Source organism: Ranitomeya imitator, chromosome 2 (genome assembly GCF_032444005.1).
Source record: "Ranitomeya imitator isolate aRanImi1 chromosome 2, aRanImi1.pri, whole genome shotgun sequence".
Classification (NCBI taxonomy): domain Eukaryota; kingdom Metazoa; phylum Chordata; class Amphibia; order Anura; family Dendrobatidae; genus Ranitomeya; species Ranitomeya imitator.
The window spans coordinates 542,069,181-542,083,329 of NC_091283.1; the positions used below are offsets into that span (position 1 = coordinate 542,069,181).

At 40.1% G+C, this 14,149-nt stretch overlaps 1 protein-coding gene across 1 annotated transcript in view; it reads right to left on the reverse strand.

Annotated features, from left to right (window-relative positions):
* Positions 1-6,956: 6,956 nt before the first annotated feature.
* Positions 6,957-14,149, reverse strand: part of COASY (Coenzyme A synthase) — a 39,977-nt gene continuing 32,784 nt past the window's right edge. The window contains exon 10 of the mRNA XM_069751925.1: positions 6,957-7,464. Coding sequence (XP_069608026.1) covers positions 7,381-7,464 — 84 coding nt within the window. The 3' untranslated portion in view covers positions 6,957-7,380. The remainder of the gene's footprint in view (positions 7,465-14,149) is intronic.

Below are 14,149 nucleotides of genomic sequence, written 5' to 3' on the forward strand. Positions count from 1 at the left end.
ACTCATGACCACAGGAGGGAGCTTGACCACAGAATTCACAACACATAGGTGCTTCCATGAACTCCCAAAGGAGAGCAACTCTTTGTAGAGGGTAACAGAAGGGGATCCTGTGCTGGGCACCCCCCTCGGTTACTTTCCCATGCCCCGGGGGTGTCTAAAGCAGACAAACCCTTACCCTGCTAGAACCTCCAAATTTCACCAAGGTCAGCACATTACGTGGGGTGGTCAAGCTCAACGTCCTCAGGCGCATCAGTAATGGCGCTGATCGTGGCAGTGCGGCCTTCTATTATGGAATCTTCTTTATCACACTTGTTTATGACCTCATAATAGTTGTCATGGTTACTGCAGAGGCTATTACTGATGCAGGACCCAAGTATTAACCCTTTCATCATTGGTAATTCACTGCATTATAGAAGCAAATAACTGCACTTGTTACTAAGCAGGCGCTTATCATTATGGCTTCCCTTAGGCACCATAAGAAATACAGATTAAACGTACAAGTGTTTCAGGAGTGTTTTGCACTTTTTAAATCTAGAGATTGGATTTATAGCTAGCACTTTACACAGAAAAAATAAGGGGAAATTACTTGAAAAATAATTTTTATAGGGAATTACATTTCAAGCATTTACCTAATGTACAGTTCACATAATTACATAGGTTGTGTGAGAGAGCTCTTACTGCATGTGTTGGGGGACATTCGCTTAGCAATGGCATTCAGTCACGTAGGCACAATTTTCTCTATTAACAGTCCGTGCGGTTTATTATGCATAAACCAGGTCATGCACAGTTCATTATATACTTCATGGAACACAATAGGCACCAACATATGACATCAAGTTGCAGCTTTAACTTAGATACTTCATATACGGCTTTAACTCACAGTTCAGACGCTACACCCGCCAGCCCTCCTTGACTAGTCCCCGGGGGTGTTCGTACACCGTATAAAATTACATTTCAAGCATTTTCCTAAAGTACATAATTACATATGTTGAAAAAAGACCTAGGACCATCAAGTTCAGCCTATCTTCAAAGTTATATATTTGTATATAGCTAGACTATTTATAACTCACAATGTCACACTGTTAAAAAATCATTCAGACCTTTTTTAAATGTTGTTATAGTAACTGCTTTTAGGTCTTGTGGTCGGCATTCCAGTCTGATTGCTCTTACTGTAAAGAACCCTTTCCTATTTGGCTGCCATAATTGTCTTTCCTCCACGTGTAACAACTAGCTAATATCCGCCGAAGGGATGTTCGACTGATGCCAGATCGGCGCGCTGAATTTGCAGAATGGACAAACAAAAATTGGAACATGACCACCTGTTATAACCTAAATTACATGGGAACGGTGACAGTTTTCTTGCGTAGGGTGTCTTGCATTGAAATCTGCTGCAATGACCTGGGTACTGTGTTCACCAGACATCAACACAATTTCTATCCGCTCCTCACGTGTTAACCTCTGCGACATGTCAACGGCTGTAAACAAAGAGAAACTTGTAAATAACTCATGAAAGAATAAAATTACGTTAAAACCAAGCACAGCTCGGTGTACCACCTGTACAGTGGAAGGAGCCCACCCTGTACAGTGAAGGAAATAAGTATTTGATCCCTTGCTGATTTTGTAAGTTTAACCACTGACAAAGACATGAACAGTCTATAATTTTAAGGGTAGGATAATTATAACATTGAGAGATAGAATATGAAAAACAAAATCCAGAAAATCATGTTGTATAAATTATATGAATTTATTTGCATTTTGCAGTGAAAAATAAGTATTTGATCTTCTACCAACCATTAAGATTTCTGGCTCCTACAGACCAGTTAGATGCTCCCAATCAACATGCCTGCATTAAAGACATGTCTTACAGTCACCTTTATAAAAGACTCCTGTCCACAGACTCAATTAATTAGTCAGACTAAACTCTACAACATGGGCAAGACCAAAGAGCTTTATAAGGATGTCAGGGACAAGACGATAGACCTACACAAAGCTGGAATGGGCTACAAAACCATAAGTAAGATGCTGGGTGAGAAGGAGACAACTATTGGTGCAATAGTAAGAAAATGGAAGAAATACAAAATGACTGCCAATCGACATTGATCTGGAGCACCATGCAAAATCTCAACTTGTGAGGTATCCTTGATCATTAGGAAGGTGAGAGATCAGCCTAAACTACACGGTGGGAACTTGTTAATGATCTCAAGGCAGCTGAGACCAGTCACCAAGAAAACCATTGGTAACACATTACGTTGCAAAGGTTTAAAATCCTGCAGTGCCCGCAAGGTCCCCTTGCTCAAGAAGGCACATGTGAAGGTCCGGTTGAAGATTGCCAATGGACACCTGGATGATTCTGTGAGTGATTGGGAGAAAGTACTGTGGTCAGATAAGACAAAAATTGAGGTCTTTGGCATTAACGCAACTCGCTGTGTTTGGAGGAAGAGAAATGCTGCCTATGACCTAAAGAACACCATCCCCACTGTCAAGCATGGAGATGGAAACATTATGTTTTTGGGGGGTTCTCTGCTAAGGGAACAGGACTACTTCACTGCATCAATGGGAGAATGAATGGAGCCATGTACCGTAAAATCCTGAGTGACCCCCTTCCCTCCACCAGGACATTAAAAATGGGTTGTGGCTGGGTCTTCCCGCAAAACAATGACCCAAAACATACAGCCAAGGCAACAAAGGAGTGGTTCAAAAAGAAGAACATTAAGGTTATGGAGTGGCCTAGCCAGTCTCCAGACCTTAATCCCATAGAAAACTTAAGGAGGGAGTTGAAGCTCTGAGTTGCCAAGCAAGAGCCTCAAAATCTTAATGATTTAGAAATGATTTGCAAAGAGGAGTGGACCAAAATTCCTCCTGACATGTGCACAATCCTCATCAATCAAGTACAAAAAAAAAGAAGTCACTGCTGTGCTTGTCAACAAGGGTTTTGTCACCAAGTACTAAGTCTTGTTTGCCAGAGGGATCAAATACTTATTTCACACTGCAAAATGCAAATATATTTATATAATTCATACAATGTGATTTTCTGGATTTTATTTTTAATATTCTATCTCTCAATGTTACAATTAACCTACCCTTAAAATTATAGACTGTTCATGTCTTTGTCAGCGGGCAAACTTACAAAATCAGCAAGGGATCAAATACTCATTCCACCCACTGTATCAGCATGGCACATCTAGAATTTGTAATCTTTGTCCACTCTTGCCTACAGTAGTGCTCCAAATCTGTCAGATTCCAAGGACATCTCATGTGTACAGCGCCCTCTTCAGGTCAACCCACAAGTTTTCAATTAGATTAAGGTCTTTGCTCTGTCTGGGCAATTTCAAAATTTTGATTTTCTTCTGGTAAAGCCAATTTTCTGCAGATTTGGTGGTATTCTTAGGGTCCTTGTCATTCTGACAGGTGAAATTCCTATTCATCTTTTTAGCAGAGGTATGAAGATTTTGTTGCAAAACTAATGATTTTTGGAACAGTTCATAATTTCCTCCACCTTGAGCCCCGTTCCAGCTGCTGAAAAAGAACCCCAAAGCATAATGCTGCCTCCACCATGCTTCACGGTGGGTGTAATGTTCTTTTGGTGATGTGATATAAAGTGCTGGCTTTGTGCCAAACATACCTTTTGGAATAATGGCCAAAAAATTCAGCCTTGTTCTCATTGTCCAGTTCTAGGTAATGTTATTATTGTGCCAAATTGAAGCCACTTGATGATTCACAGTGTTCCATGATATATCTAGTTTCTTGTAAAAAAAAAAAAAAAAAAATTTATACCCTACTCCTGATACCTATAAACAGGTGATGAAGAGACCTGTGTAGTCTCGAAAGCTTGCAATTTGTTACCATCTTTTCAGTTAGCCATTAAAAGGTATCAACCACTGAGGACTCTCAATTCTAAATATTTTTCTATCCACTGGCTAACACGGTACCAAGATATATATCTTTCCTGTACCTATAAACAGTGAGATCCCTTTGTGTTGTGAGTGGTTTACAGACCATGGCTTTTGCTGTAAAATGCAAGTAAGCAAATATCAGGAATATCCTACTAGAATAGTTACATTTTATATGGAATTAATCAGAATCACTATAAAATGATAGCAGCTGTGTACTGACTTATTGAACATGAGTTTGAATCTGATTCCATCGCACGAGGTTTCATTCTTGGATGTGCTCCTTACAGGCAGCAATACAACACATAGGGTTAATGCTTCTCTTTATAGAAAAGACAATTCTGGAAACACAATCATGATGTCTTCAAGCGCACACCCTCGACATACCATTCATGCCATTCCTAGGGGTGAGCTCACGAGAGCGAGAAGAATTTGCTCTAGTGAGGAAAGTTTCCACAAGGAAAGTCATCTTATTTCTAATAGATTATTTGATAGGGGATATAAACAATCCAATATAAGACATGCATTCAGACATGTTTCCAAAATTCCACGTGCTGATTTATTGTATTCTGAAAATGAAAACGCATGTGCGGCTCCTGAAACGCAGATTACGTTTTCTACCGCTTATAGCAGTCAGTACAATAAAATTAAACAGATCATTCTTAAATATCTCCCTGTAGTCAATCAGGACAAATCTTTATGCACAATTCTTCAGAATGGATGCAGAGTAGTGGCTAGGAGAGGTTGCACACTGGGGAATATTTTGTCTCCCAGTATGGTGCGCCAGAAAAAAAATCCCACATCATGGTTATCAATAAAAGGTTTTTTCAAATGTTCTGGTAACAGATGTAATGTCTGCCAATTTGCAGACAACAAAAGAACTACCTTTTCCTCGAATCACAATGTTACTTATAATATAAAATCATTTATTTATTGTGATTCTGACCACGTTATATACTGCATAAAATGTAAGGCTTGCAACATTTGCTATATAGGTTACACCACAAGGAAAATCAAAAAAAGAATTTCAGAACACATAGCTAATATAAATAACAATAATTTAGGTTATTCTGGGGCTACAAAACATTTTATTTCTGTACATAAAGGAGACCTATCAGATTTTTCATTTTTTGGCATAGAAAGGGTTAGTCAGTCACCTAGAGGTGGAGATTGGAAGAAACAATTAGCACTGCGGGAAGCCTTTTGGATTCTGACTTTAGACACTAAGCATCCACACGGTATGAATTACAGGAATTATCTTTTTTACATATATTGAACAAACAGATTTTGCAGCAATTTAAAGTATATATTCATGCAATTTCAATGTATTTGAAATAGGAGAAAAAAAGTCTTGTTATGTGTGTTTAGCTGCAGCTTTTTTCAATGTAATTGATTGCTATGTCTGTGATTGGTTCCTTGCTATATATAAACCTGTTCATCTATATGGTATTAGTTCCTATGACTAAGGGCGCCGTGGTGCGCCACAAACGCGTCAGGCAGAGAGGGTCTCTCTCTCTCTCTTTTAATATTGTTTTTTAAAATGTTTCAATACATTTTGGATATTTTACTTACACTGGATGGACGTGCTTGATATTCCCTTTTTCTTTCTTCTATAAAATGATAGCAGCTGTGTACTGACTTATTGAACATGAGTTTGAATCTGATTGGCCAACTATGAACACAACCACATCCCTAATTAAATGAGGTTTATACTTATGCAATTATTTTAGTTTTGTTATTTTTATTTCTCCTCTCAAAATTATTTCAGTTTGATTCTCAATGGATTTGGACAGATTAATGTCACACAAAGAGTATATCCGGGACTTAAAAGGAATCTGTCACCCCAAAAATCGTATATGAGATAACCGGCAACAGGGGCTTATCTACAGCATTACAGAATACTGTAGATAAGCCCCCGATGTAACCTGAAAGATAAGAAAAACAGGTTATATTATACTCACCCAGGGGCGGTCCCGCTGCAGTCCGGGTCCGATGGGTGTCGCGGTCCGGGTCCGGCGCCTCCTATCTTCATACGATGACGTCCTCTTCTGGTCTTCCTGCCGAGGCTCTGGCGTACTTTGTCTGCCCTGTTGAGGGCAGAGCAAAGGAATGCAGTGCGCAGGCGTTGGGCCTCTCTGACCTTTCCCGGTGCCTGCACACTGCAGTACTTTGCTCTGCCCTCAACAGGGCAGACAAAGTACGCCTGCGCCAGAGCCGCGGCAGGAAGACAAGAAGAGGACATCATATGAAGATAGGAGGTGCTGGACCCGGACCTGCGACGCCCATCGGACCCGGACCGCACCGGGACCGCCCCTGGGCGAGTATAATATAACCTGTTTTTCTTATCTTTCAGGTTACATTGGGGGCTTATCTACAGCATTGCAGAATGCTGTAGATAAGCCCCTATGCCGGTGGCCTTATGTCATATACGATTTTTGGGGTGACAGATTCCCTTTAACAAAAAATTGTACCCACGTACAAACAGGCAAGTAATTGCAGCCTTCTTGCCTCTTGTGCATAGCACCTTTCTTTTCTGGCACATACCAATTCAGAAGCCTCTGTTAACGTCACGTCTACAGAGCGGAGGCTTCTTTTCTGCTCCACTCTTGTCGACGGGGCGGGACTTTAACGTCATTCTGATTGACAGCCAGATGCCCCAATCAGAATGACATCAGAAGTCACGCCCGATCACATCAGCAGATGCAGCTGAATCCCTGGTATGAGCAGTCTGTGACCTCTCTGTGCTGGAAGAGCGGCGCTGGGCACAAAAGGCAGTTAAGCTGCAATTATCCACCTGTTAGTGCTTAGGCAAAATGTTTGTTTTCCTATAACGTCCCGGATACTACCTTTAAAAGGTGAAAAAGTTCTGAAATGATTCTTCTTGATATGATTTTTTCTTTTTTTGCATGACAAAAACTGGTATTTTTACAAGAATTTCTAGACTTTTCATATCCACTGTACATACCGTTAATCATGGATATCTTACTAGCAGTCTATATCATTCTGTACTGATAATTATCTACAAATAAATCGGATGTGTCATAAACAGAACAAAAGAAATACGACTTTTAAAAATGATGCTCACTTTATTCTGAAATAACAGGCAACTGATCTGTGGGAAAATTAATTAATAAATGAAGACTCAGAGGGTTTTTCTTACTAACATTGCAGAAGAAATCCAAAGATTCCCGTACAATTAAGTTCAGTGATTAGAATTTCATATTGTAGTGTAGAATTCTAAAATGTCATTTGGTTCCTGTGATTATTTAGAACATTACAATAGGCCATGAGGATTTTTCAGTCCAGATACACATCAAACACGTAAAACAAAAAGGTAGTAAAAATAAAAAAAAAGGTCTACGGAGATGGAACTGTGAAGAGATAAAATGTCACATTTCACTGTAAAATAAGGCATGCGTCGTCCTCTGTGCCCCATCGGGCATTTTCCTGGTTCCACTGCATCACAGACTTGGCTTGGCAGATAGCAAAATTAAAATCTTGACTTTAGAAAGGGCTTGTTAATGGAAAAGTGTGGATTGATCCGCTCTTGGAGAAGATCCCAGGCCTTCTGGATCTGAATGGTAAGAAACATGAGTGAGACACTCCATACATGCCCTATGATCAGGGTGAAGAGATGGCTACGGTCACAACCACATTATCGATTTCACTTCTCATTATGCCTTTGTAGAACTTGCTCTACACATGAAGATCAACCCCTGTAAGGTGGTTTATAGGTGGAGCGTCATCATCCTGGCGTAGCTCCCGATGCTGGGATGAGCAGTGCCACACTAAGGGTAAGTTCACACAGGGCGTTTTTGCTGCTTTTTTTTTCTGCAACAAAATCTGATCTTCTTGGCAGGAAAGAAGCTGCGTCAAAAACGCAAGTTTAGGTGCGTTTTTTTTTTTTTTGAGTATTTGTTGTGTTTTTTTTCCTCTTTGTCCATGCTAATGTCCTTGGATTTTGAGCAGCAAAAGCGCAGCAAATAATGATACCTGCGTTTTTTCACCACCCATTCAAGTCAATGGCTTAAAAAAGCTGAAAACATGCAGCAAAAATGCTGAAAGACGTGACATGCTCTATGTCCAAAAAAACCGCAGCAAAGCACAAAATACTGATCATACAAGAAAAAAATCAATGTGTGTGCATGAGATTTCTGATATCTCATAGGCTTTGCTGGTTCTGTAAAAAGCAGCTGAAAATTAGCATAAAAAAACGCAGCAAAAACGCCCTGTGTGAACTTACCCTAACTCTTTAATGACGACACAAGCGGTTATTGTTTTTCAATATTACATTTTGACAAGTATAACTTTTCCATCTACACAGTCATATTAGAGTTTGTGCATTGCAGGATAAGATTTACTTTTTAATAGTCCCACTGATTAGCTTTTTACTTTCTAGGAGGAACAAGAAAAAAAAATTCTAATGATGTATACTGTATATATCTTAATTCCATTTTTCTTTTTAAGGAGTTCTATTATCAGACTTCACAATACAAACTGTAGACAATAACAATTCTCAGACCCAATGAGGCTGATGTATTTACCGGTACTTTGAAAACTCCATGTCTTAGTGCTGGGATTATCCCCCACCATCAAGGTGAGCATTTTATTAGACCAACGACATAGTGACCAGGCTCACGAATTTAAGTGTATTCAATCTCTACTAACCCAGTCTGAATGACAGCCGCAGCTTGTACTGAGCAGTATGAGAGCAGCAGGGAGAAGGCACACTGAGGAGCTATCAATCAGACTAGGAGACCCCCAGTTAAAGAGGTTGTCTCTTTTCAAAAAATACCAGCCCTTAGGTGCAGTTTTACTATGATAATGGACAAACAAGCTGGGTTTTACTCACAGTTCCCAGGTCAAGCAGTTCATTTCCGCCGCTGCTCCTGGTTTCTGTTATTGGCTGCAGTGTTGACATCAAGTCGACAGTAAGGCAACCAATCAGGGAGCTCAGCGGCTCTGAGCGGCGTGTTCTGTCTAAACGGGCAGAGTCGCTGAGCTCAGTGATTGGCTGTTGAAGTGATGTTAGTGCTGTAGCCAATATTAGACACCGGGAGCAGATGCAGAGACTCAGTGCTGGACCTAAGGACCCGGAGTAAAGCGCGTTTTTATTTACAAAAAATAACTCATGTCCAGGTGCTGGGATTTTTGTAAAAAAATTTTTAAGGGTAATACCTCTTTAAACTTTTACAAAATTACACAGCCGTTACGACATGGATTTTCAAAGTACATGCAATATTCTTATCAAGTCCAGGATATCTACCGAATTTTTCAGACTATAAGACGCACCCAAAATTTTCAGGAGTAAAATAGAGAAAAACCATATAATGCGTCAAATGGGGGTCTCTCTTACAGTCAGAATTCAGATTACCGGTGGGGAGAGGCGGTGGTGGCGCACGGTCACAGGTGGTGTTTGGAGGTGCAGGGGGATGCGGCGAGTCCCATCCTAGGATGGTAGGAAAGGGTGTTCAGCGATGCTTGGGCTCCGCTGACATATTGAGAAAACCAAAAGTGCCTGCACTTCCATGGTTTCAATGCGTTGGACTCCGGGAAAATGGCTGCTGGAGGCAGTGCATGCGCAGACTTCGATCTTGAAAGCGGAGATCTCAATCCGCGCAAGTGCTGCCTCGGTCAGCCATTTTCCACCGTCTTATAGTCCACTTGTCTTATAGTCCAAAAATACAGTAGTTAGTAATGTATGCAGTGCATATTATGAAATACATTGACTAACTAATATTAAGCTCATCCATGACAAATATATTCGAGTGGAACAGCATTAAATAAAATTTTACAATTTGTAAAAACAATTAACCCTTGGGCCATTTTCCGTTCTGTTTTTTTTTGCATTTTTGTTTTTGCTCCCCGTCTCCCTAGAGCCATAACTTTTTTTTTTCATGTGAGGGTTTGTTTTTTGCAGGACAAGTTGTACTTTTGAATGATACCATTGGTTTTAACATTTCCAGTACACGATAACAGGAAAAAATTCAATGTGTGCTGAAATTGCAAAAAAAGTGCAATCCCACAGTTTTTTTTGTTTTGTTTTTTTACCATGTTCACTAAATGCTAGAACTGACCGCCATCATGATTCTCCAGGTCATTACGAGTTCATAGACTCCAAACATGTCTAGATTCTTTTTTTATTTAAGTGGTGAAAAAAAAAATAGAAGGGCATTTTAGAAGGTGTGCCCCCCCCTCTCCACCCTGGTACATGATATATCTCGCGACTTTTCACATGATCGCCTGTTTTTCCCTTATGTATAGTGCTGTACAAAATATAGCTATGCAAAATAAATTTCCAATCCCTGCTCTAATTAGGCCAGATGAGGCACCGTGAGTGTTGTGGAGGGCCGAACAAATAGGATGAAATTAATTCTGCTTAATATTAACATAATTAATATAAAAAAAATTACCTTGACAAGCCAGCAGGTATGTCACTCTCCATAAGGAGAAGCATTACCCCTTATACCCCAGTCCAGAGCCTCTCACCTAGCCAAATCAGTTCTCATGCTTCGCACTGACGAGGGCCAACAGCCCGAAACACCGTGTCTGCGAATTGAGATACTGATTTGGCTTTTATCCTAAGTCATATTGCACGACTCGTTAAAGGGTTGATTGTGACTTGTAGGATCGCTACTTCCAACAGGTGGCGCTATATAGTTAAGTCCTCTTTTTCTCAGAAGAGGCAATTTGCATATTATATTTCCCAGAGGAGCATTGCACGGCGAATAAGCCTCCTTACCTTGACAAGCCAGCAGGTAAGTCACTCTCCATAAGGAGAAACGTTACCCCTTAGACCCCAGTCCAGAGCCTCTCATCTAGCCAAATCAGTTCTCATGCTTCACACTGACGAGGGCCAACAGCCCGAAACACTGTGTCTGCGAACTGAGATACTGATTTGTCTTTTATCCTAAGTCATATTGCACGACTTGTTAAAGGGTTGATTGTGACTTGTAGGATCGCTACTTCCAACAGGTGGCGCTATATAGTTACAGTAAGTCCTCTTTTTATCAGAAGAGGCAATTTGCATATAAAAAAAAATTATAACCCTCATTGAGCATAAGTAAGCGGACGCACCCGTATATGCAGTACGAGCCCCCACATAACCCCTATATCATAACCTACTATATACAGCACAACACAAACCACCACATCTCCCCCTATATACAGTACGAGCCCCACCATAACTCCCTATAGAAACACAAAAAAAACAGTTGCATATTACATGTGAAGCACTGCACCAAAAGGTAGTGCAATAAAAACAGACAAAAAGAACAAACTCCAAGCAATCATGTAGAAGCAGAAGTGGAGTAGAAAGGTTTAAATAGTGATTTTTATTAGCAAATTTCTTCTAGAATAACAATTTGTAAAAAAGTGTGTACAAAAAAAAAAAAGACAGGCAAACAACAGACTCGGGTGCTCCAAAACCACAACAGATCAAGTGAAGTCTTCGTAGGATGTGTTTATAGGTAAGAGCAGCACAACACCAACCCATTATGACATTTTTCTCAAATCAAGTGGACATAAATACATAGTTGGAAAGGGTACATCTTGCCTATGTGGAGAGGCTCAGGCTGTCAAGAAAAACGGACGTCAAGACCCCGGACGCATGTTTCGCATATTAGGATGACGCATTCTCAAGGGAATTAAGATCCCAGGAAGATTTCACTTAATCTGTTGTGGTTTGGATGCACCCATGGCTGCCTTTTGTTTGTCTGCCTTTTTTTGCAAAATTATTATTCTAAAATAAATTGACTAATAAAATTCACTATTTAAACCTTTCCACTCAGCGCACTCCCGTTTCTACATAACTCTCTATATAGTTAAATACTCATGCCGAAGACATGGCGAAACGCGCGTAGAGGCGGCAGGTCGGGGTCCATCCACTCTCCATATCATGTAGGTAATAGCCCACTTTATATGTTTAATTCTCTGTTTGCACAGCAGGCACTTTACTTCTTAAATGCTGCATATCATTAATAATCTCCACCTCACATGAGTATGTACTTTGCTACTTTGGAGTCCACATTGGATCTCCTTTGTTTACACTTGTATTAGCATTTTGCTTTGTTTCTTTCAGTATGGTCTTATGTGCACAATGGACTGCGTTTTCCATATGTTTTTCCTTTTATGCACTCGCACTTTGTCATTGTGCTGCCATTAGAGATTAAATTAGATTTTTTGGCTATATTCCTATCTTATTACCCCACTAGCTGAAGAGCCCGGCGTTGCCTGGGCATAGTAAATATCTGTGGTTAGTTATAGCACGTCACTTCTCTTATTTTCCCATCACGCCTCTCATTTTCCCAATCTCATCTTTAATTTTCCCCCTCACATCTCTCATTTTCTCCCTCACTCCTCTCATTCCCGCCTAACACTTGTCATTTCGACCTCACATCTGTCATTTTCCGATCACTACACTATTTTCCCTCACTCCTCTCATTTTGCACTCACACCTTTTCATTTTCACCTCACACCTCTCATTTTCACCTCAGTATATACATGTTTGTCATCTCCCTTATATATAGTATACACCTGTATGTCATCTCCTGTATATAGTATATACCTGTATGTCATCTCCCCTGTATATAGTATATACCTGCTGTGTGTCATCTCCCCTGTATATAGTATATACCTGTATGTCATCTCCTCCTATATATAGCATATACCTGTATGTCATCTCCTCCTATATATAGTATATACCTGTATGTCATCTCCTCCAATATATAGTATATACCTGTATGTCATCTCCTTCTATATATAGTATATACCTGTATGTCATCTCCTCCTGTATATAGTATATACCTGTGTGTCATCTCCCCTGTATATAGTATATATCTGTGTGTCATCTCCTTCTGTATATAGTATATACCTGTGTGTCATCTCCCCTGTATATAGTATATATCTGTGTGTCATCTCCTTCTGTATATAGTATATACCTGTATGTCATCTTCTATATATAGCATATACCTGTATGTCATCTCCTCCTGTATATAGTATATACCTGTAGGTAATCTGCTCCTGTATATAGTATATACCTGTGTGTCATCTCCTCCTGTATATAGTATATACCTGTAGGTCATCTCCTCTTGTATATAGTATGTACCTGTATGTCATCTCCTCCTTTATATAGTATATACCGGTGTGTCATCTCCCCTGTATATAGTATATACCTGTGTGATCTCCTGTATTAGACCTCGTTAACACGTTATTTGCTCAGTATTTTTACCTCAGTATTTGTAAGATAAATTGGCAGCCTGATAAATCCCCAGCCAACAGGAAGCCCTCCCCCTGGCAGTATATATTAGCTCACACATACACATAATAGACAGGTTATGTGACTGACAGCTGCCGTATTTCCTATATGGTACATTTGTTGTAGTTTGTCTGCTTATTAATCAGATTTTTATTTTTGAAGGCTAATACCAGACTTGTGTGTGTTTTAGGGCGAGTTTCGTTTGTCAAGTTGTGTGTGTTGAGTTGTGTGTGGCGACATGCATGTAGCGACTTTTGTGAGATGAGTTTTGTGTGGCAACATGCGTGTAAGCAACTTTTTGTGTGTCGAGTTGCATGTGACAGGTTAGTGTAGCAAGTTGTGTGCAGCAAGTTTTGCGCATGGCGAGTTTTGCACGTGGTGAGTTTTATGTCTGGTGCCTTTTGAGTATGTGCAAGTTTTGTGTGAGGCAACTTTTGCATGTGTTGCAAATTTTGTGCATGTGGCAATTTTTCCCCCTTGTTCACATCTGGCAGCTGTCATTTTGCCTCCAACACTTTTCCTTTCACTTTTCCCCATTATGTAGATAGGGGAAAAATAGTTTGGTGAATTGGAAAGCGCGGAGCTAAAATTTCACCTCACAACGTAGCCTATGACGCTCTCAGGGTCCAGACGTGTGACTGTGCAAAATTTTGTTTCTGTACCTGCGACGCCTCCAACACTTTTCCTTCCACTTTTTTCCCCATTATGTAGATAGGGGCAAAATTGTTTGGTGAATTGGAACGCGCGGGGTTAAAATTTCGCCTCACAATATAGCCTATGACGCTCTCGGGGTCCAGACGTGTGACTGTGCAAAATTTTGTGGCCGTAGCTGCGACGGTGCAGATGCCAATCCCGGACATACACACACACACACACATTCAGCTTTATATAGTAGATATACTATCCTGCTTTTCTTTTTGGTTGTGTTACTTTGTTTATCATTGTTGTTGGTTTTAATGGACTCTAATAAAAAAAAAAATCTTTTATGGTTGAATATACTCTC